The sequence below is a fragment of the Schistocerca nitens genome, chromosome 12, assembly GCF_023898315.1.
Source record: "Schistocerca nitens isolate TAMUIC-IGC-003100 chromosome 12, iqSchNite1.1, whole genome shotgun sequence".
In the NCBI taxonomy this organism is placed as follows: Eukaryota; Metazoa; Arthropoda; class Insecta; order Orthoptera; family Acrididae; genus Schistocerca; species Schistocerca nitens.
Window position 1 is genome coordinate 13,337,890 of NC_064625.1, and position 23,526 is coordinate 13,361,415.

At 43.5% G+C, this 23,526-nt stretch overlaps 1 protein-coding gene across 1 annotated transcript in view; it reads left to right on the plus strand.

Moving 5' to 3' along the window:
* Window positions 1-13,626, plus strand: part of LOC126215136 (aminopeptidase N-like) — a 172,133-nt gene extending 158,507 nt beyond the window's left edge. The window contains exons 16-17 of the mRNA XM_049941799.1: window positions 3,964-4,042; window positions 13,135-13,626. Of these exons, the coding sequence (XP_049797756.1) occupies window positions 3,964-4,042; window positions 13,135-13,503 (448 nt within the window). The 3' untranslated portion in view covers window positions 13,504-13,626. The remainder of the gene's footprint in view (window positions 1-3,963; window positions 4,043-13,134) is intronic.
* The last annotated feature ends 9,900 nt before the right edge of the window (window positions 13,627-23,526 follow it).

Genomic DNA, 23,526 nt, shown 5'->3' on the forward strand with positions numbered 1-23,526 from the left:
TTAATATTAGTCCTTTATAGAAGACATTTAAAGTCAAAGAAATAGAAATAGAACGATATTTTTAAATACTTTCCAAATCTATCATTTGCAAGGCCGAGGTGAGGCACTTGTAAGACGTGTGACTTGTTGCACCTTGACGAGCAAGGACACTCACCAGACAACAGAAAAGCTCAGAATGCACTAGAACTGCACCACAACTCGAGAGAAAGCGCACTGACAAACATGAAGAATAATGCGCCTTCTTCATGCCTGGAAGTAACACTTGTACATTAGCAGTCGATCTAAAACACCTGTGGTATGTTCCAACTCTTACACTGTCCGACAGTCTGCAGATAATGGTTGAAGTGATGGATGTAGCAAGCAGAAATGTACAGATGCCAGTTTTTGTATGCTGGTCCCTGTTTTGACCAGAACTGAGGCGGGCTCTTCCTACACGTCGGTCAGGGGCCTGAAGATGGCGTAGAAAACCACCGAAACTGGTAGAAAAATAAAATAAGTTTGGAAATTAGACGACTGAAAGCTGTTTGAATAACCGAGTCCTGCAACCTGAATAGATGCACATGCAGATTCTCATGTCAAATGTCTCCCCTGTACGTGAATATACGTAACGTATGTACTAGTACAGGATGTACACACTTGGTTGACGACGTACGGGTGTTTGGCTCTGGTTGTAGGTCGTGCGGGGATAGGTAAATAGTCAGGCGACCGCTCGCAATAAGCGGGGAATCCGAGTTCGAAGCCCAGACAGGCACAAATTTTCACTATCATCATTCCACTATACAGCTGATGGTTGCCCATATTCGCAACTACATTTAGACTGAAGAGCCAAACAAACTGCTATACCTGCCTAATATTGTGTAGGGCCGCCGCGAGCACGCAGAAGTGCCGCAACACGACGTGCCATGGACTCGACTAATGTCTGAAGTAGTGCTGGAGAGAACTGACAGCATGAATTCTGCAGGGCTGTCCATAAATCCGTAAAAGTGCGAGGGGGTGGAGATCTCTTCTGAACAGCACATTGCAAGGCATACCAGGTATGCTCAACAGTGTTCATGTCTGGGGGGTTTGGTGACCAGGGGAAGTGTCTAAACTCAGAAGAGTGTTCCCAGAGCCACTCTGTAGCAATTCTGGACGTGTGTGGTGTCGCATAGTCCTGCTGGAATTGACCAAGTCAGTCGGAATGCACAATGAACAGAATGGATGCATGAGATCAGACAGGATGCTTACGTACGTGTCACCTGTCAGAGTGGTATCTAGACGTATCAGGGGCCCCATATCTCTCCAGCTGTATACGCCCAAGACCATTACAGATCCTGCAGCAGCTTGAACAGTCCCCTGCTGACATTCAGATCTGGGGATTCACGAGGCTGTCTCCATACCCGTACACGTCCATCCGCTCGATACCATCTGAAACGAGACTCGTCCGACCGGGGAACATGTTTCCAGTCATCAACAGTCCAATGTCGGTGTTGACGGGCCCAGGCGAGGCGTAAAGCTCTGTGTGGTGCAGTCACCAAGGCTACACTAGTGGGACCTCGGCTCCGAAAACCGCTATCGATGATGTTTCGTTGAATGATTCGGACGCTGACACTTGTTGACGGCCCAGTATTGAAATCTGCAGCAGAATGAGATTTTCACTCTGCAGCGGAGTGTGAAGTGTGCACTGATATGAAACTTTCCTGGCAGATAAAAACTGTGCGCCGGACCGAGATTTGAACTCGGGACCTTTGCCTTTCGCAGGCAAGTGCTCTACCGTCTGAGCTACCCAAGCACGACTCACGCCCCGTCCTCACAGCTTTACTACTGCCAGTATCTCTTCTTCTAGCTTCCAAACTGTACAGAAGATCGTAGGAGAGCACTTGCCCGCGAAATGCAAAGGCTCAAAGTTCGAGTCTCGGTCCGGACACAGTTTTAATCTTCAAGGAAAGTTGAAATCTGCAGCAATTTGCGCATGGGTTGCACTTCTGTCACGTTTAACGATTCTCTTCAGTCGTCGTCGGTCACATTCTTGCAGGATCCTTCTCCGGCCGCATCGATGTCGGAGATTTGATGTTTTACCGGATTCCTGATATTTACGGTACACTCGTGAAATGGTAGTACGGGAAAATCCCCATTTCATCGCTACCTCAGAAATGCTGTGTCCCATCGCTAGTGCGCCGACTATAACACCACATTTAAACTCACTTAAACCTTGATAACCTGCCGCTGTAGCTGTAGTAACACTTCTAACAACTGCACTAGACAATTATCCTATATAGGCGTTGCCGACCGCAGCGCCGTATTCTGCCTGTTTACATACCTCTGTATTTTAATACGCATGCCTGTACCAGTTTCTTTGGCGCTCCAGTGTAGATTAGCTGTACTCGCCTAGGGCACAACTAGCGACGTAAGGAGAAAGTTGATCACAGTGTGAACTGGTGTATGTACACTACTGTCCATTAAAATTGCTGCACCAAGAATAAATGCAGCTGATAAACGGGTATTCATTGGACAAATATCCTATACTAGAACTGACATGTGATTACATTTTCACTCAATTTGGGTGCATAGATCCTGAGAAATCAGTACCCAGAACAACCACCTCTGGCCGTAATAACGGCCTTGATACGCCTGGGCATTGATCAAACAGAGCTTGGATGGCGTGTACAGGTACAGCTGCCCATGCAGCTTCAACACGATACCACAGTTCATCAAGAGTAGTGACTGGCGTATTGTGACGAGCCAGTTGCTCGGCCACCATTGACCAGACGTTTTCAATTGGTGAGAGATCAGGAGAATGTGCTGGCCAGGGCTGCAGTCGAACATTTTGTGCATCCAGAAAGGCCCGTACAGGATCTGCAACATGCGATCGTGCATTATCCTGCTGTAATGTAGGCTTTCGCAGGGATCGGATGAAGGGTAGAGCCACATCTGAAATGTAACGTTCACTGTGTCAATGCGAACAAGAGGTGGCCGAGACGTGTCACCAATGGCACCACATACCATCACGCCGGGTGATACGCCACTATGGCGATGACGAATACACACTTCCAACGTGCGCTCAACGCGATGTCGCCAAACACGGATGCGACCATCTTGATGCTGTAAACAGAACCTGGATTAATCCGATAAAATGACGTTTTGCCATTTGTGAACCCAGGTTCGTCGTTGAGTACACCATCGCAAGCGCTTCTGTCTGTGATGCAGCGTCAAGGGTAACCGCAGCCATAATCTCCGAGCTGATAGTCCATGCTGCTGCAAACGTCGTCGAACTGTTCGTGCAGATGGTCTTGGAAACGTTGACTCGGGGATCGAGAAGTGACTGCACGATCCGTTACAGCCATGGGGATGCCTGTCATCTCGACTGCTAGTGATACGAGACCGTTGTGATCCAGCACCGCGTTCCGTATTACCCCCCTGAACCCACCGATTCCATATTCTGCTAACAGTCGTTGGATCTCGACGAACGCGAGCAGCAACGTCGCGATACGATAAACCGCAATCGCGATAGGCTACAATCTGACCTTTATCAAAGTCGGAAACGTGGTTTTAAGCATTTCTCCTCCTTACACGAGGCATCACAAGAACGTTTCCCCAGGCAACGCCGGTCAACTGCTGTTTGTGTATGAGAAATCGTTTGGAAACTTTCCTCATGTCAGAACGTTGTAGGTGTCGCCACCGGCGCCAACCTTGTGTGAATGCTCTGAAAAGCTAATCATTTGCATATCACAGCATCTTCTTTCTGTCGGTTAAATTTCGCTTCTGTAACACATCATCTTCGTGTTGTAGCAATTTTAATGGCCAGGAGTGTATTCCCACTTGATTTCAGATTCTGCTGTTTACTGTAATTCACAGTGTCAGGTACATTAAAAACTAGCATAGAGGACGCAGCTTTTTTGGGACAAACACTAATGTTAATATCGTTGACTCTAGAGGAGGCTATTAATGAGTTGAACAAGTAAAACGTGTAACCTCTTTTTGCAGTTACGGCGGCTTCAACATTATCAGCTCCGTTGTCACTGGTATTGCGGCAAGGTTGACCACGGAAGAGCAGCTTAATGAGGTAAGTAACCGCTGTAATTAAAAAAATAACACTCGCTAAAGCAAATTCCATACAGTCAATAAGTAATTAGACTGCATGTTTCGGAATGAGTCGAGTGCTATGCCATTCCTCATCATCTTCGCTATACTGTGTCCAGCACTAAAATCAGTAAAATATCGTGGTGGTTTACAGTGGGGCGACAAGAGTCATGGGGCGCCTCGTACTACCGTGTCTGCCGGGGGTAGTCCAGCAACTGGATGTGCCGTGGAGCCGACAAGTGGTTGGAAGTCCACTGCAGAAATACTGAGAGATGCTGCCTCTATAGCTGTCCATAATGGCGAAATTCTTGCCAGATCAGGAGTATGTTCACGAACTGATAGGATTCATGTCCGCCGATCTGGATGGCTAAATCATTGGCTCGAACTGTCCGGGATGTTCTTCAAACCACTCGCGAAAAGTTATGGACTGGTGACATTGTGCACTGTCTTCCGTAAAAATTCCAGCATTGTCTGGGAATCTGAAGTCTTCGAATGGCTGCAATTGCCTCAAGTAACCGAACATAACCGTTTCCAGCCGGAGGACGCAGTCTATTCCATGAAAACACAGCCCGCACTGTTCTGGAGCCACTACTAGCTTGCACAGTGCCTTGTTGACAAGTCGGGTCGATGGCTCTGTGGGGTCTGTACCACGCTGGAACCCTACCATCAGCTCTTACCAGCACTCATGTGACCAGTCCACGGTTTTCCAGTCGTGTAGGGTCCAGCCGATATAGTCACGAGCCCGGGATAGGCGCTGCAGGCGATGTCACGGTGTTAGCTGCTGCCACAGCCCATTAACGCCAAATTTTGCCGCACTGTCCAGACGGTTACGTTCTGCGGTTCTACGCTGATTTCTGCGGTTATTTCACGCAGTGTTGCTTGTCTGTCAGCACTAACCACTCTATGCATACGCCGTTGCTCTCGGTCGTTAAGTGCCTGTTGTCGGCCACTGCACTGGCCGTGGTGGGAGGTAATGCCTGCAATTCGGTGCCCCCGGCACACTCTCGACACTGTGGATCTCGGAATATTGAATTACTGAAACGGAATGTCGCACACATCTGGCTCTAATTACCATTTCGCGGCCACAATCATGTCGGAAACGTTTTCACGTGAACGGCCTGAGCAGCAATGACGGCTCCGCCAACGCACTACCCATTTATACCTTGTGTACGCGATGTTACCGGCATATGTATATGAGAATATCGCTATCCCCTGACTTCTGTATCCTCAATTAATTCCTGTTGTAACACTGCTATTTTTTTTTAATGCGTGGCCACAATCATAATATATTTCATTAAAGTCAGTGCCGCCATTAGACTGTTGTTTATTTACAGTGTTACATTTAAACTTACACAATCATGATTTCGGCTTCAAAGTGCCATTATCAAGTGTTTTAAGTGTTATAAATTGCCTAAGATAGCATACTGTCGTATGTGTTGTGTATTTTAAATCGACAGTGTGCCATCTTAGGCAATTATAACCCTTAAAACACTTGATAATGCCACTTTAAAGCCGAAATCATGATTGTGTAAGTTTAAATGTAACACTGTAAATAATCAATAGTCTAATGGCGGTACTGCCTTTATACTGCCTTTTTTCATTTTGGAATTTTGTAGTCCAATGTACTAGTATTTCTACACTATTTTCTTTTTATGACGTGTTGGAAGCTAGGCGAAGCGAGCTACAATGCATCTTTGACAGTTACTTTCAATAGGATAACGATTTCTGAAAATGTAATGAGAATGAGTGTTTTCTGTGGTCCGTTTATCTTTTTAGTACAATTCAGACTATTCTTCGTCTTAATGAGTGTCATCAATCATACAGGACCTCGCCTAAACGCATCCATGCTGATCTGATATGTTTTCGAGTCTCTTCTGTCAACATTCTTTTCGGTCATTTCTCACTCTTTTCTTATCTCTTGGCATCCAGAGAGTTAGTCTGCCACTTAGTTCTTCGCCATTCAGACTTGTTCGACTGCAGTGGAATCTCCTGCACCACCGAATCACTAGGTCATATAGTGGTGCATTGTTGTTGTACATTTCCACCTCCTGTGAGTGGATTGTTCCAACGTCAGACTAAACTAAACTCGTCCGAACAGACGTCGGGAGGTCAGCAGGTACCGACCGGCCGCCTTGTCATCCTCAGCCAATAGGCATCATTGGATGAGGATATGGAGTTCAAAATGGTACAAATGGCTCTGAGCACTATGGGACTTAACTTCTGAGGTCATCCCCTAGAACTCAGAACTACTTAAACGCAACTAACCTAAGGACATCACACACATCCATGCCCGAGGCAGGATTCGAACCTGCGACCGTAGCGGTCGCGCGGTTCCAGACTGTAGCGCCTAGAACCGCTCGGCCACCCCCGCCGGTTGATATGGGAGTGGTATGTGGTCAGCACACCACTCTCCCAGCCGAATGTCAGTTTTCGTGACCAGAGCCACTACTTACCTGTCAAATAGCTCCCCAATTGGTCTTAAACCAATCTACTGCTTGCCAACAGCAGACCCGGATGGTCGCCCATTCAAGTGCTAGCCAAGCCCGAATGCGCTTAACTTTGCCTGACGGGAGCCAGAGTTAATACAGCCGCAAGGCCGTTGGCCATTTGGATTGTTCCCCTTCGAAATCAGAAACCGAACTCGATACTGGACCGTATCAATGGGCTGCACCAGTTCGTCCTGGCTCTCCTTGAGGACTGCTACAGTACTGTGGCATGAGGCTGTCAGTTTGTATTAGGTCCACAGACATGTACCTACAGACAAAATAAAGCATTAATTACGCAGTTATTATGTAAATTGAAGGTGGAGGGGGGAGAAAGTTTCAAATGGCTCTGAGCACTATGGGACTTAACATCTGAGGTCATCAGTCCCCTAGAACTTAGAACTACTTAAACCTAACTATCCTAAGGACATCACACACACATCCATGCCCGAGGCCTCCATGGGCAACGAATCCACAACTGTCAGCGTGGATGCACATTAACGTTCGACCTCCAGCTCGAGCACAGAGCCTATGGACAAGGTAGGTGGCGTTAGATGGAAATGTACCTACCAAGATAGTCCGCGCATTTGCTGTTAACACTGTGTCCCGGTGTCCCAGCCAAGCACACATTTTCACTCGTCGCCGCTGATTCCGCGTCCCAAGGCGCCTGATATCAATAATTCCTTCCTTTTACTTTCCTTTCTCCTCTCTCCACTTTAATTGATATGTAATATGTATCACAGCTGCGGTTTCTACATCGTGTCCGTTCCTTAGGACGTGTCCAGAAGAACAGACACCGTACATTCATATAACTAATTACGTAAGTTTATTTTTTAGTGGTGATGATTAAAAGCTTGTTAGTACCCCTTGCAGATAAACGGGCTTTCGGACGGAATGGTCAACAAGGTGAGGCTGTTTACTGATTGCACTGCAATGTACGGGGAAGTGTTACAGCTGACTGAGTGTAGGCACAGTACGTAGGCGGACTCGTGATGACTTGCGCGGAATTGTTCTTTGGTGAAATCAGTGGCGGAATCCTTCGAGCACGGTTGAACTGGAGATAGTGAGGAGGAACGGGAGAACCATTCCTGTAACGAAACTTCCTGGCACATTAAAACTACGTGCCAGACTGAGACTCGAACCCGGGACCTTTGTCTTTCGCGGGAAACTGCTCTGCCGTCTGAGCTACCCAAACACGACTCACGAACTGCCCTCACAGCTTCACTTCTGCCACTACCTTATCTCCCACCTTCCGAAATTCACGGAAGTTGTGCTCAGTTAATCTGCCAGGAAGTTTCACATCAGCGGACACTCTGCTGCAGAGTGGAAAACTCATTCTGGCCTTCCTGTAATGTCACTGTCAGTGGGATGCTGCTTCAATCTACATCTACATCTACACGGATATTCCGGAAGTCACTGTATGGTGCGTTGTGGAGGGTACCGTCCACCACTGCAGTCCTGTTCCACTCGCAAAGAGAGCGAGGGAAAAACGACTGTCTACATGCCTCTTCATGAGCCCCAATTTCTCGTATCTTATCTTCGTGGTCCTTACGCGCAATGCATGTTGGCGACAGCACAATCGTTCAGCAGTCAGCTTCTCTAAATAAAACGTTCTCGGTTTTCCAACCGCGTCAATTCGAATAAAATGCTCGGGCTTTCGATGGCCATCTCCGCCATAGTCGTCAGGAGTTCACTGACTGCCGGGGCTGTTACGGACTCTCGCTTATATAGGCATGATGGCATCATCAGCAGCCAATCAGATCGATACAATGTGGCGTAGGTCGACCCGGGCAGCTAGCGGAGCTATTGCCCGTGGCAGCAACGGTGAAGTCAGGTGGCGCCAGGGGCAGGCGCCACGTTTGAAACTGCCGCTCCCGCGTCGCGCATCTGTCTCTGCTTTCTTTCGACGTCCAACGCCCGTCCCCATCCCCTGCTGAGTGTGTATCCCTGGCCTCTGTTGAAATTGTTGTTGTTCAAGCGAATCTCGGCCGCTTCCTTTACAACGGAATCCCAGTATGTAGAAGCATGAGCCAACACTTTTGTATTTTCGAACTGTATCTTATGTCCGTTTCTACGATACGTTGATGACACCTTCCTGATATGGCCTCATGGTGAAGATACACTACAGCAGTTCGTCGATCATATGAATGGTGTCCATCCCAACATTAAATTTACTGTCGAGATGGAGAAGCACGGCAAGCTACCATTCTTGGATGTTTTGGTTGAGCGGAAGGCAGGAGGCCAGCTTGGTCACTCAGTGTACCGGAAACCAACACACACTGATCGGTACTTGAACGCCAATAGTTTCCACCACACTGTACACAAGAAAGCTGTCCTGAACGCGTTGGTTCGTAGAGCCAAGATAATCTCTGACGACGACCACCTACAGTCTGAATTGCAGAACTTCAAACGTGTTTTCGGGGAGAATGGATAAGCAAAAGAGACATCGCAAACGCTTTCAAGGGCCGCCGACGAAAGACAGCTGGTGAATCAGAAGAAGAGGCCAAACGGACTGTATTCCTGCCATATTGTGGAGCAACTAGCAGTAAGTTAGGACGTCTGCTGCAGAAACATGGGCTAAGACCAGTGTTGCGGCCCGCCCCCAAGATACGTGATATGTTGCGCCCTGTTAGGGACGACATTGTCTTCGAGTTTCCGGTGTGTGTGGTGTACCCTGTGAATGTGGCAGCGTGTACATTGGACAGACAATTCACCACGGTTGCGGAGCGTTGTACTGAGCACAAGCGCCATATAAAACAGAGGGAGCTTGACAAGTCGGCCATAGCGGAGCATTGCCTAGCAAACGGACAATAGATACATTTCGAAAATACAAAAGTGGTGGCTCATGCTTCTACATATTGGGACTCCGTTATAAAGGAAGCGGCCGAGATTCGCTTAAACAACAACAATTTCAACAGAGACCAGGGATACACACACAGTAGGGCATGGGGCCGGGCGTTGGACGTCGAAAGAAAGCAGAGACAGATGCGCGACGCGGGAGCGGCAGTTTCAAACGTGGCGCCTGCCCCTGGCGCCACCTGACGTCACAGGTGCTGCCACGGGCGACAGCTCCGCTAGCTGTCCGGGTCGACCTACGCCACATTGTATCGATCTGATTGGCTGCTGATGATGTCATCATGCCTATATAAGCGAGAGTCCGTAACAGCCCCGGCAGTCAGTGAACTCCTGACGACTATGGCGGAGATGGCCATCGAAAGCCCGAGCATTTTATTCGAACTGACGCGGCTGGAAAACCGAGAACGTTTTATTCACGTATGCCGTCGCGAAAGACTCCGAGGACACATAGCTTCTCTAAATTTTCTCAACTGTGTATCTCAAAAAGGACGTCGTCTTCCTCCATTCGTTCCCATTTGTGTTCCCGTAGCACCTCTATAACACGTATCCTTCGAACCTACCTGTAATAAATCTAGCAGCCCGCCTCCGAATTGCTTCGATATCTTCCTTCAGTCCGGCCTGTTACAGATCCCGAGCACTAGAGCAATACTCAAGAGTAGGTCGCATGACGGTCTTAGATAACAGAACCCAGTATGTTGTCCTCGACGGCAAGTGTTCATCAGAGACAAGGGAATCGTCAGGAGTGCCCCAGGCAAGTGTGGTAGGACCTCTGTTCTTCCCTTGTACATAAGTAATTTGGCCGGTGGGCAGCAGTCTCCGGTTGTTTGCTGATGATGCCGTGGTATACTTAAGGTTGAGTAACTGTAGGGTGATACAAGACGACTTGGACAAAATTTCCAGTTGGTACGAGGAATGGCAGCTAGCCCTAAATGTGGAAAAATCAGGGATCGAACCTGTAATATTTCCATACAGTATTACTGTTTGGACAAAGTCAAGTAGTTTAAATATCTTGGAGTAACGCTGCAAAGAGATATGATGTGGAACGAGTTTGTGAGAAATGTGGTAGGCAAGGCGAATGGTCGACTTCGGTCTATTGGGAGAATTTTTGGAGAGAGTGGTTCACCTGTAAAGGAGATCGCATATAGGACGCTCACATAGTATGAAAATGTCTAGTGTTGATGCGAAACGAAACGAAATGGTATAAGTACACATAAAATCCTGGCCGTAAACAATGGCAAGTGGCATTTTCGTTGTTTCGAGAAATCGCACAGTAATGTATCAATAAATTCTCATTAATAAGATATTGCGTGTACACCCACTCTAATTGTTTGTCATAACTCATAAGCTCCTTCTATGGATAACACTTTCTGCCCTTAGCATCCTAGTAGTTGCGCATTTTTTATGTCTTAGCAATTCAGCTGCCTGAAATTTCTGGTTGCTCGGCTTTTTCACTTACACGTTCGAGACGCTTTTCAGGGCATTCAAATGGAGGGCCTGTATGTTATCATGCAACAACACCCCTCTTGCCCCTCTACGTTTCATATTCTTTTCCCTCGTGAGTAGGGGAAAAAAACCTGTAATGTCGTAATCGGCATTACTAGCGTCCTACCTGACACAGTAACCTCGTTTGAATTCAAAAATGGTTCAAATGGCTCTGAGCACTATGGGACTTAACATCTGTGGTCATCAGTCCCCTAGAACTTAGAACTACTTAAGGGGCTCCGGAACGCCCTATACTTGCAATGTTAAAATAACGCTTATAAATTACATCTTTCCTCACAAAGTATTTGAGGTAGGAAGTTGAACTTTTTACAGATTATTTATTGGAATATGGGCTACAACTTAACACAGGGTTTTACAAAATTTTAGTTCAGTTATTAAAGATGATTTTTTTCAATTGTAATGAAAATTCACAACATTTTTTTGCAATTTTTTATTTATATATTCAAAAATATACAGTTTTTTGGAAAAAGGCTGTGTTAAATTATGCAGAAGGTACTGTGTAACATTTACTGAAAGTTTGAAACAAATATGTTTGGAAGATCCTTAGAAAACATGTCATTAGTATGAGAAAATAAAAGTTTTGGGAATCGAGCGACAAAGATTGGATTAACTTTTTAGTGCATTCCAGGTCCATAGGATGGATTATCTTCATCCTCTGCAAACTCCTCCTCCAGCTTCCTCTTGTTCCTCCTCCTGTTTACTCTTGCTTGTATTTCTAGACTCTTTACAGCCCTGTCTGCAGCCCGAAGGCGTTCCTTGTCTAAAGCAAGCATCGCTCGTACCATGTCAGAACCTATCTTCATTCCCATATTTCTAAATACCTTGCACCTTACAATGTTGCCATCATTGAAAGTCGCAACAGCATCATACACACCAAAGTGAAGTGTTTCTATTCCAACAAATACAGTCTTGGGGATTCTCGACCATATAACACTATTTACACTTTCATTGGGGTTTTGAGTTTTTCCGTGAATACACTTTTTCAACAGTTCAGGTGCTGCTAAGTCTCTGAAAATAGGTTTTATCACCTCCATTATTGCATAATATTGCATAATAACACCATTTGACAGCAGTTTAACAGCGCCACAGTGGGTCACGCCCATGTAGAACACATTTAAAAAAAAAAATTTAAAAATAGTTGTAGTCTTCGGAATTGAATAAATTATATATCTATTAAAAGGTAATAGTCTGCAGATTCAGAAAACGCAAAAAAGTAAAAATTGAACTTTTCATGATTTTGAGCCTTTCCGGAGCCCCTTAAACCTAACTAACCTAAGGACATCACACACATCCATGCCCGAGGCAGGATTCGATCCTGTGGCCGTAGAGGTCACGTGGTTCCAGACTGAAGCGCCTAGGACCGCACGGCCCCACCGGCCGGCTCCTCGTTTAAATATCTGCGTGTAACACTGCAAAGCGATATAAACTGCACCGAGTATATGAAGATTGTGGTAGGGAAAGCGAATACCCGACTTTGCCTTATTGGGAGAATTTTGGGAAAGTTTGCTTCACCTGTAAAGGAGACCGCATATAGGACGCTGGTGCGACCTATTTTTGGGTACTGCTCGCGTGTTTGGGATCCATACTAGATCGGATTAAAGGAAGACACCGAAGCAATTTAGACACGCGTTGGTAGATTTGTGACTGCTGGATGAATCATCCTGTGAGTATTATGGAAATCGTCTGTGAACTCAAACGGGAATCCATGGGGAAAGGAAGACGATTTTTCACGAAACCCTATGGATGGAACTTAGTGGGCTGGGATTTGCTTCAAACTGCAGTACGATCCACCTGCCTTCATTTTTCACCCATACGTGAGGACTACAGGGGCTAAATAAGGTAGATTACAGCTCGTTTCAGTCGTTAGATGAACGGGAAAGGGGACGTTTCGTAGTGGTACAAAGTACCTCCCATTCTGGACTGCTCAGTAGTCTGTGAAGCATGTTTGTAGATCTGATAGAAGTAAAATCCACACATCCACTACTGCGAAGCTCTCTCCATTTAGAGCCGTACACGATCCGACACTCCATGCTGACAGAAGAGTTTGATAACACAGAGGGTTAAGGAACAAACATAAATATAATTTCAATGAGTTAAAAACCCTTGTTTCTCAAACAAGCTCCAGCCAGATGAATATAAGAAATTATGTAAACAGTAGTTTCACCATTTTCTATTCTAATAAAAAATGTTCAGCACGTTATGTTTTGTCTTTACCAAAACATTTTTTTTCCAGCTCACCAGTTTTGTTAATGACAATGAAGCAAACTTCGACTCAGCAACACTGCAGGTCGTGCAAGCGTCTCTAACTGCAGCCCAGGCAAACATGGACTGGACGGATAAACATCGTGATAGTATCCGCGTCTGGCTGCAGACGTATATCGAGAACCAGCCGGAACCAACTGGACAGACAGAACCAACTGGAGTGACAGAACCAACTGGAGAGACAGAACCAACTGGAGAGACAGAACCAACTGGAGAGACAGGACCAACTGGAGAGCCAGACACTACTACCCCAAACTCAAATAGTAGTGCATGTTCGTCATCATCATTCATTTTAGTTGCAGCAACTTTAGGTTTATTACTCTCGCAGTTTACTGCGTGAATACTGAACTGTTTCTGACTATGTTTGTCCAACTTCGTATTAATTACGGTCATAGTGTCGCTTTGTGCTGTGGTGAAAACAGTTACTTCTTTAAGTTGATGTTACTAGAGTTTGCACATATAATTTATAATGACTTGGTGAAAAAAATACTTTGTTTTCAACAATATATACTACTTTGGTACTGCAAATATGGTATACTAACTGAAAGTATATTATTTAATTTTGGGGGGGGGGGGGGTGTTAATAACAAACTGTAATATATGTTTCAGTTAGGATAACTGATGCCAAATTTGTGATTAAAGTAATTTAATCAAGATATGGCAGTTTTATAAAAAAAATTCTTTACATATTCACTTTTACCACTGATTCGACTTTGTCGTCCATTCAGAGCTATCACCGTCCTAGATTTGCCTGTCTAGTGTACCAGACATATTCAATGATTTACTGTCCAAATCCTAATCCTGGCCTCACCGCCACAACCGTCTTCTCTTACTTCTCATTTCAGTCGTGGCACCTCGTACCAGTCTGTCACAAACCAATGAACCTGCCCGCAATACTAACGAGGGAAACTACCCCTCAGATTTAGTGGTAAGAGGGTGCAGTGGGCAGCCGGTCAAAAACTGAACACAGATCAACAATGAAAACAGGAAGAAGGTGTACCGAACTGTGGAGAAAAAGCAAAATAGAAACAGTGAACATCCAAGAACAAGAAGTTCAATAAAGAGTAGCAGAGAATTAAAAGTGCCGTCGTGGATAAGTGTGCATGATGTTGGACTACCAACAGGGCGAGCTGTGTACAAACTTCCCTCGTGCAATTTTTTTTTTCCGCTGTTCGCTTTATTCAGATTTGTGTCTGTGTCGTGGTGTAACGTCCGTTTGCAACAGCGATGTGTAAGGAAGGGACCTATAATGACAGTTGATTCTGCACAACTACTCTATTAGCAGCCGAAAGGAAGTGGTTTTCGAATAGGAACCGCTAACGTTTGATGTTAAGGAGACAAGTCAACCGAATCCTCCATTGTGTGTCATACACGGCATTAGTCACAGCACGTGTGTGTCATACGGTAGGAATCCCTTATAGGTGCACGTAATTTGTACGACTGGCAAGTGAGTGAGATATGCCTCCATGCCCGAGATAGGTGTTTGTATGAATGTGAATGTGATCACTCTAAAGAAAATGATGAAAATATAATAGTTTCTCACATAAGATGCAACAGGTGAACGCAACAGTTTCACAATCACACAGTTTCTCTGTGCTCTGTAAAAACATAAGTTTTTAACATTTCTGAAGTTGCGTTCCGATTTGGAAGTCTTGACTCTTAAATTCCTTTGCTGTAACACAGTTCACGTCCACTTATGTGTTGTCTTCATTTCTTTGAGACGTCTGTGTGGTACCTCGCCTGCTCTCACTATCCATCACATTTACTTGCAATGGTGATGCATTCTTACCACATGACTCATATTCTATAACCCCTATAATTCTATAACCGATGACAACTGCCAAGATTGCAGAAAGAGAGCAAACATTTCAATGAACTGGCGGACAGTTCATAATGCGAAAAAAAAGTAAATGGCGCGAATGAATTTTGAACACGGCTCTTGCGCTCGGTAGCCCAACATCATGCACACTTATCCACGATGCTGTTACTGTTTCAGGCTGCAACCAAAACCAATAAACGTAGTGCGAGTGGGCAAGCTGTTCGGTAAGCAACAGGAAACGTCAGGAAACGTCAGGAAACGTCAGGAAACGTCAGGAAACGTCAGGAAACGTCAGGTAGCTACGACGTTAGAGACAAAATTTACGAGGCTGATGCTGCAAACTTGTGTATTTATCAAACATAATCATTCGTAATACCACTCAAAAAAAGATCGCTTGTCTTTTTGCATGAGGCAAAACGTGCTCCCTCAAGCTGTTGACTTGTGAAACGGTGCAAGAAGAAAGATCTAGTGAACTGCTAGGCAGTTGCCAACGAAGTGATTTGTGTGTTGGAATCAGTTCAAGGATAAAAAAAAGTCGTTCTATCAGGGCATAAATAAACGACAGGGAAAAGTTTAGTTTTATTATATCCAGACAGTACTGTCAGTAGCCTTAACTGACTTCTGTGCTCGTTTCATTGATGTCTGGAAGTGACGCTAGATCTATGACTAGCTGGCAGATCTCGAGACACCTGAAACTATAGGAGTCATATAGTGCATCATCAACATACACTGATAGAAACTAAAAATGTTACACCATCGACCACCAGTCCGATGTTTATCAAACTTTTTGGGGATGGTCTAGCCCCATGGGACACTCACGAAAACTGATGTTGGAGAAGGCGAATGGGGGACTTGGACTGCCTGACAAAACAGTGAAGACATGGTCGGAAGTCAACCTAACATCGTATACCTGCACAACGTCGGCAGATGCGTTACACAGTGCTGGGAGCTGACTCACACTTAGAAGAGCCCAGCACTCACCAAATGTCGCAGAAATGGGGATACTGAGAAGATCATTAGGCATTTCCCTGATCTACCACATCAACAATACATCAATCCGACAACTAACTGTAGTGGCTCTAATCAATGAAAAGATGCAACAATGGAGACTTTGTTGGAATGGAAACTAGGACTGATTATATAATATCGATATTTTTGAAAACATTTCAATGTATATCGCTTTTTTCACTGATATATCGATATCTAAATGGCAATACCGAGTGCCGATATTTTAATTTTAAATATATTTTATTTTTTTGAATTTTCGATAAATATTTGAAATTTTTCTTTCGAAATTGTAGTGGAACATAATTTTACTTTCACTGTGTGAAGGAGTCTCACTATTTTTCGAGCTTTCATCACATCCAGTCTTTCTCTTTGATTGTGTGAAGCAAGTATAGTTGGCGCAAGGAACAAGTCCGGTTGCACTGTGGGGTGGCGGTGTGAATGGAATAACAAGATATCCGATGTGAAGAAATAGCACACCACTTGCGTTTAGAAACCATTTCTAATGCAGCTAGTGTGCTATTTCTTCACATCGACATCCTTAAAAAAGAATTGCTGTAAATAATGAATAAAAATATAAATGCCATGATTTGTCTTTGGGGTAGGCGGAGATGTGTGAGGGGAAATGCTGACGTAATCGGCGATCGGCGCTACCAACAAAAACTGCAACGTTTAACTTCACCACGCAGTTTTGGCACTAAGACTGCCAGGTCACGTTTGCAGAGACGACAAAAACAGTTAAGTGGACATGAAGTGATCCAGAGAAATCCGATATGTGACGAAACCGAAAGACAGACCCATCGCACACCTTTCATTGTGCCGCTCACATGCAAGTTACCACTGTTAGCAAAATGATTATCGCCAAGCGTGAACGTGCATCGCTTTCCTTTCAGTTCTTGCTCTACGGGTGATAAGCAGGCTGCTAGTTTGTTAATGTACCGAACATCTAATAATAAATCAATACTTAAATATACAGCTCTAAAACTTGCAGTATATTTACAATGTACAGCCCGTATTTTTTTACCCGGTACGTCGATATTTTTTCTCCTTAATATATCGATAATTTTATCTATATATCGAGGGCAGGTAACGATATTTTATTAGATATCGATATATCGCCCGATATTTTTAAAAGTATCAACAACTTGGATGACCTAATTTACAGCAGTTAGGCGCTGTAAGCGCAGCTCTAAGATGAAGAAACCTGAGTCCACAGGAAGTGCTGAATGGTAATAAATGGGGTGCACTGACGCAAAAAGCGGATCCCGCTCCGATGGAACGGTGCTGAGAAGAAGAAGTTGAAATACTCTCTGACGGATAGAACATCCACCAGAATGCGTTATGGTGTTGTTACTAAGTATGGCAGGGTTTGTAAGCGTCAGGTGTTGAGTCATAACAGTGGAGGACAGGGATATGCCAAGTAGTCTGGGACAGGGTTGGCCGCATCTGCCACAGCTTGAAAGAGACCTCACCGTAGGTCTCCACATGGCTGGCTGATGGAACCGTCCAACATCCTGTGGAGCGTCCGTATGTGACAGCGGCCAGACGACGGACTTCACAGGAAAGCTGGCTGGGAATACTCGTGAACATCCCTGTCGGCATGTCTTGTGAGGTTTGCACACTATTTTGGTCACTCTGTAAATCCTGTTTCTTACGTAAATACAAATGCAAAAGCTGGTAGAAGCCGACCTCGGGAAAGATGTTTGGATTCCGTAGAAATGTTGGAACGCGCAATACTGACGCTACGACTTACCTTAGAAGATAAAGGAAAGGCAAACCTACGTTTCTAACATTTTTAGACTTAGAGAAGACTTTTGACAATGTTCACTGGAATACTCTCTTTCAAATTTTGAAGATTGAAAGGTGGCTACACTGAGTCACAGCGCCAGAGATTGCGCCAGAGAGTATTATTCCGCCGCCTCCACTGGCAGTGCTTGTTGAGAAGTAGCAGTAGTCAGTCGTTGTTGAGATGTGGTGGTAGTTAGTGCTTTGGAGAGAGGATGTTGATACCTGTACTATTTGAGGTCATGTTGTGTGCAGATGTTTTGATGGGCTAGACACCAGATGCTGTTCGAATGGAGATATTGTAATGATCAGAGTACTTTTCGTCAATATATATAAAGGTAAAGAATTTTTTTTTATTTCTTTTATTTCAAATGTGTTAAACAATAATGCCCCTTGGTCACAGGTTCAGTCAACAAAGCATTTGGCTCGTGTTCTTCGATTAGACTGTATTTCTGGTTTCGATGTGCAATTATAGTATTTCTGTTTATTTTTTTTTTAATGACTTCAGTATAAATGGTATTTAAAATATCTTGCCTTACTGAGGAAGAACCGTGCCAGATGTGTACGTTGAATCACACTTCCACATACAGAACAGTTACACTTGTGCTTTGGTTTCGTAGGTTTTATAGTTGCTGGGGACTTAATTAATTAATTGTGTTAACGGAAATTTCCTTTCATTCTTTGCTGTTGTTCTATGCAGTCAGATTGCGTAATAATACTAGTCAGGGCCAACCGTTTACGAGACTTCGTAATCGGACATACAGCTACTAAAAAATAAAAAGTATTTGCATCCTTTTTAATCAAGTCCCCATGCACGGCTCAGTGTAGCCACCTTTCAAGATGGCAGGCGTAAAATGCAGGGAGCGAAAGGCAATTTACAATTTGTATAGAAACCAGATAGCAGTTATAAAACTCGAGGGGCATGAAATGGTAGCAGTGGTTGGGAATGGAGTGAGACAAGGGTTGTAGCCTCTCCCCGATGTTATTCAAACTGTATATTGAGCAAGTAGTAAAGGAAACAAAAAAAATTGAAGTAGGAATTAAAATCCATGGAGAAGAAATAAAAACTTTGAGATTTGCCGACGACATTGTAATTCAGTCAGAGACAGCAAAAGACCTGGAACAGCAGCTGAACGGAATGGATAGTGTCTTGAAAGGAGGATATAAGATGAACATCAACAAAAGCAGAACGAGGATAATTAATGTAGCCGAATTAAATCAAGTGATGATGGGGGAATTATATTAGGAAATCAGACTCTGAAAGTTGTAGATGAGTTTTGCTATTTTGGGAGCAAAATAATTCATGATAGTTGAAGTAGACAGGCTAAAATGTAGACTCGATACGGCAAGGAAAGCCTTTCTGAAGAAGAGAAATTTGTAAATATCTACTATAGATTTAAGTATCAGGAAGAATTTTGTTTAAGTATTTGTATGGAGTGTAGCCATGTATGTAAGTGAAACGTGGACGATAAATGGTTTAGACAAGAAGAGAATAGAAGCTTTCGAAATGTGGTGCTACAGAAGAATGCTGAAGATTAGATGGGTAGATCACGTAACAAATGAGGAGGTACTGAAATGAATTGGGGAGAAGAGGAATTTGTGGCACAACTTGACTAGAAGAAGGGATCGGTTGTTATGACACGTTCTTAGGCATCAAGGGATCACCAATTTAGTACTGAAGGGAAGCGCGGAGGGCGAAAAACTTAGAGGGAGACTAAGGCATGAATTCACTAAGCAGATTCAGGAGGAAGTAGGTTGCAGTAGTTACTCGGAGATGAAGAAGCTTGCACAGGATAGAGTAACATGGAGAGCGGCATCAAACCAGTCTCTGGACTGAAGACCACAACAACAACAAGTAATTACGGATATTTATAGCCCACACAGAGTAAACCCACAGTCTAACACATACAATCGAGACACTCACTGTTGGTGCGACACTAGCGCCCCAAGCGGCGAGACAGCAGCCGTAAAATCAAAGTTCTTTTTTAACCTTTTTTGGTTTATTAACGAAATAGTTATCGCATTTCTGCGTTCCAAGCTTTCGTAAATTATCAAGAGACACGAATGATCCTGAAATACACGTAAAAACAGACAAATCTCCCTTATGCAGTGACGTAAGCAACGACTTAATGACGAAGAAATACTTCCGAATATGTGTGTAATTGCAGCTTATTCCGCTGAAAACAACAGAATGTAAACATATTTCGTCAGAAGAATATATTTCTTTTTTGTCTTTTCTTGTTATGACAATCACTTCCCTTGACTCGTAACAACTGTGTAGGGAAACTAACGTTTCACATAGTCTTACACATCACTCAGCTTTCTAATACACAGACATTTTTATAAATGTGATTAATTTTGTGACTCAGATGCAGCAACAATTGGTTTCTTCTCTGTTGGGAAACAGTTTTATTGTTTTTATTCTTTTATTATCACGTTTGTGTGGTTTTTCCTTCAGCTATAGTTGTGGTACCTTATCTAGCACGTTAAATAATGTAGGTATTGCTATCCATACCAGTTTACAATGTTCCACATTCACTGATTTGACTGGAAGTGCAGTGAAGAAAACTCCACATTTTTGAGTAGTCTTTCTGCTGAAGGTCAGGTTTTCTGCTGTTTACTGGCAATTTCTTTGTTCTTAAACAACACGACATTATACAATAAATGTTTGTATTTTACCAGAAAATCGTAAGTAAACAGTTGTGTAACAGTTGTGTTCCTAGGGTCCTTAGGAAACCTAAAAAAAGAGACAAATGCAGTATCTCTTTTTTATTCCGCTGCAGACGCTCTCGTTTGGAAAAACCATTCTATAGACGAATGTAAACAATTACGATTCGCTTTCGCTAGCACAAGATTTCCCCTAACTCAATAGCGTAACTGCCTGGCCGCTTGGCGCGCTGCTGTCGCAGTGAAAAAAAAAAAAAAGAGAGACGCAGTGTTGCGACTTTTAGCGTTAGACTGCGATAAAACCATAGAGTAAATATTTCTGGAGTGAGCATTCACATTCGCAGAACAGACTGTGTGTTGTCAACATACATTGTCACGTGTCACGTGTTCTCGGGACTTCGGGTGTTTGTCCGTATAGCGCCCTGTATATTTCGAATGTCACTACATCCCTAGTACAGACGGATTCTTTTCGTACGTGTCGTGGATTATTTATATATGTTGCGCAGACATTTTAACAATATCCATTTGGTACCGGGAATAAACCAGCTACGTAAATTTTAAGGGCAAGTGATATTGCATTCTGCTTCTTTGCGACAGGTTTCACAGTTCAAATGCTCTCGATTTTTGGTAGTTTTCGGTATGATACGGCACTGTATAGTATTACAGAGCCTGTCGTACATTTTTGCAGTGATAGTCTTGCAAAACGACTTGACAATACGCTAGTCCTTTTGCAAGTGTCAGAAAAACACAAAATTTGCCACACATTAGCGATTATATCCCTGCTAATTCGTCCTTTTCTTCTGCTATTTCTGCATATTTATTTTCTCGTTTTTGCGACCTAAAGCACAATTTTTCTTACTGGTGACACTTTGAAGTGTTTATTTAACGCATTTTACGTACTTGCTCCTAGTTTATTAAATAAATAGTAGACTGAGTAAGAAGGGGGAAAAAGGCGACCGGAGAATAAATGTACTGTAAAGCAAATGCAGTTGGTCATGTAACAGTCAACCCATATAACACCATTAAGGGAAGTGGAAAGTGATACAAATGAAAGAGTTCGAGGAGATGTTTACTAATATTTTACGCTTCTTAATCAAATGGTGAAGAAAATAAATTGAAGGCAAAATACACCAAAGAAGATGAATGTGTACTTTGTTAGATACACTATTGTGTTTTTTATTTGAATTGTGGAGAAAATGTATTTCAGCTGAATGCAGAAACTGGTAGTAGGTGCTGTGGAAAATTAAAAATAGTTGGTATAGCATCTACCTCTTCAGAGTGTTTTGACATACTTCGGAATATTTTGTGGGGACAAAATTACTTCTCCTTATTTTCTGGAGCCACATCTTTACTCGTTGTTCATCCTTCGGAAAACTAAAATATGAATAATAAAATATAAATCACACATAATCATGCTCCATGTCCTAGACACACTTAACATGGTCTCCTACTGTAAACAAAAAGGTTTGGACACACATACTATACGAGTACAATTACAATTACAGACTCCCACTCTATTGAATTTATCTGTCTCCCGTCTTTCAAATCTATATACATAATCGACAAGTCACTGCTAAATGCATGGTTTCCGTTTTCAATTACGGAGTGGAATAGAGTGTGTCCCGCCATGTCAGGCCAATAGATGTTCAATGTGGTGGCCATCATTTGCTGCACACAATTGCAATCTCTGGCGTAATGAATGTCGTACACGCCGCAGTACATCTGGTGTAATGTCGCCGCAGGCTGCCACAATACGTTGTTTCATATCCTCTGGGGTTTTAGGCACACCACGGTACACATTTTGCTTTAACGTACCCCACAGAAAGAAGTCCAGAGGCGTAAGATCAGGAGAACGGGCTGGTCAATTTATGCGTCCTCCACGTCCTATGAAACGCCCGTCGGACGTGTACCTCACCCCTCATGGTAATGTACATGTGCGTCAGTGAAAAAGACCAATAAAAAGGTGTTTGAATGTGGACGTAATGTGCTGTTCCAGTCTCTTCTGTACCTAAGGTCCATCACCGTTCCCTTTGGATCCCTACGTAATTCGGTGCTCTCCGATACACACGATCGAACAGCGGAGGAGTGGTACTCGAGCGTCAACTTTAGGTTACAATATCTCCAGATGTAATTAACATTTTACAATGCAACAAACGGCACTGATTACGTATTTGTTTATATGTTCAGATTTGCTAACAAAACTAACGGAGTTCAATTTAAAAAAACGTAGGTTTGTGCTAAAAAACATACTTCCGTGCATTTTTTTATGATTTGTATTAACCAATTACATTAGCCCCTCTCCTCACGTTGGGTCTGTGGAATCGATTCGTTAGTATTTGATGTGGTTTACGAAATATATCCAGCGGTAATGTTAGGTGACTCACCCTGTATAGTCATAAAATCGTAGAAAAATAGGTCTACAGAATCAAGCCTTAATTATAATACGTCTCGAAATTTTTAAACTTAGTGCCTATGAGAAGTTACTATCCCTTCTTTCACATATTTTTCTTTGCATCCGTAGCAACAACAGCAAATCACCATAGCTATTACACTATCAACAAACGGTGAAAACAACAAAAACTCTTGATATTATAAACTTAAAACTCTGCGGAAAACCCACAGGCACAGCGAAGTCCCGAAAACACGTGACAATCCTGGTTTAACATGTGCAGAACGGAATGCTCACTCCAGAGATATTTACTCTATGGGTAAAACAATGTAGCTGAGTAATCTTTGACTATTGCTACAGTATCTTTGTGTTGCTAGACCGCCTCTGCCTGAGACCACTAGCAAAGTTACACGAATTCTGAGTTGAGCAGTGTTGAGTGGCAGGTGTATTTTGATGGATGGTCAGCAAACGTGATTTATAAGTGTCATATGAAATTGCTGGAATTGCCGTATGCACATATTTTATGCAACCATGGAGAGAGAAATATTATGGAGAGAGAAGAATTTTTTAGAAATGTTGAAAGAGTGAGGTACGCAAACGCGTAACATTTTTTTGTGTTAATGAGATTGTAGTAACGAACCTCAATACTAGTATTGTTATATGGATTACTCTCATAGGGAGATGAGATTCCCCTTGCT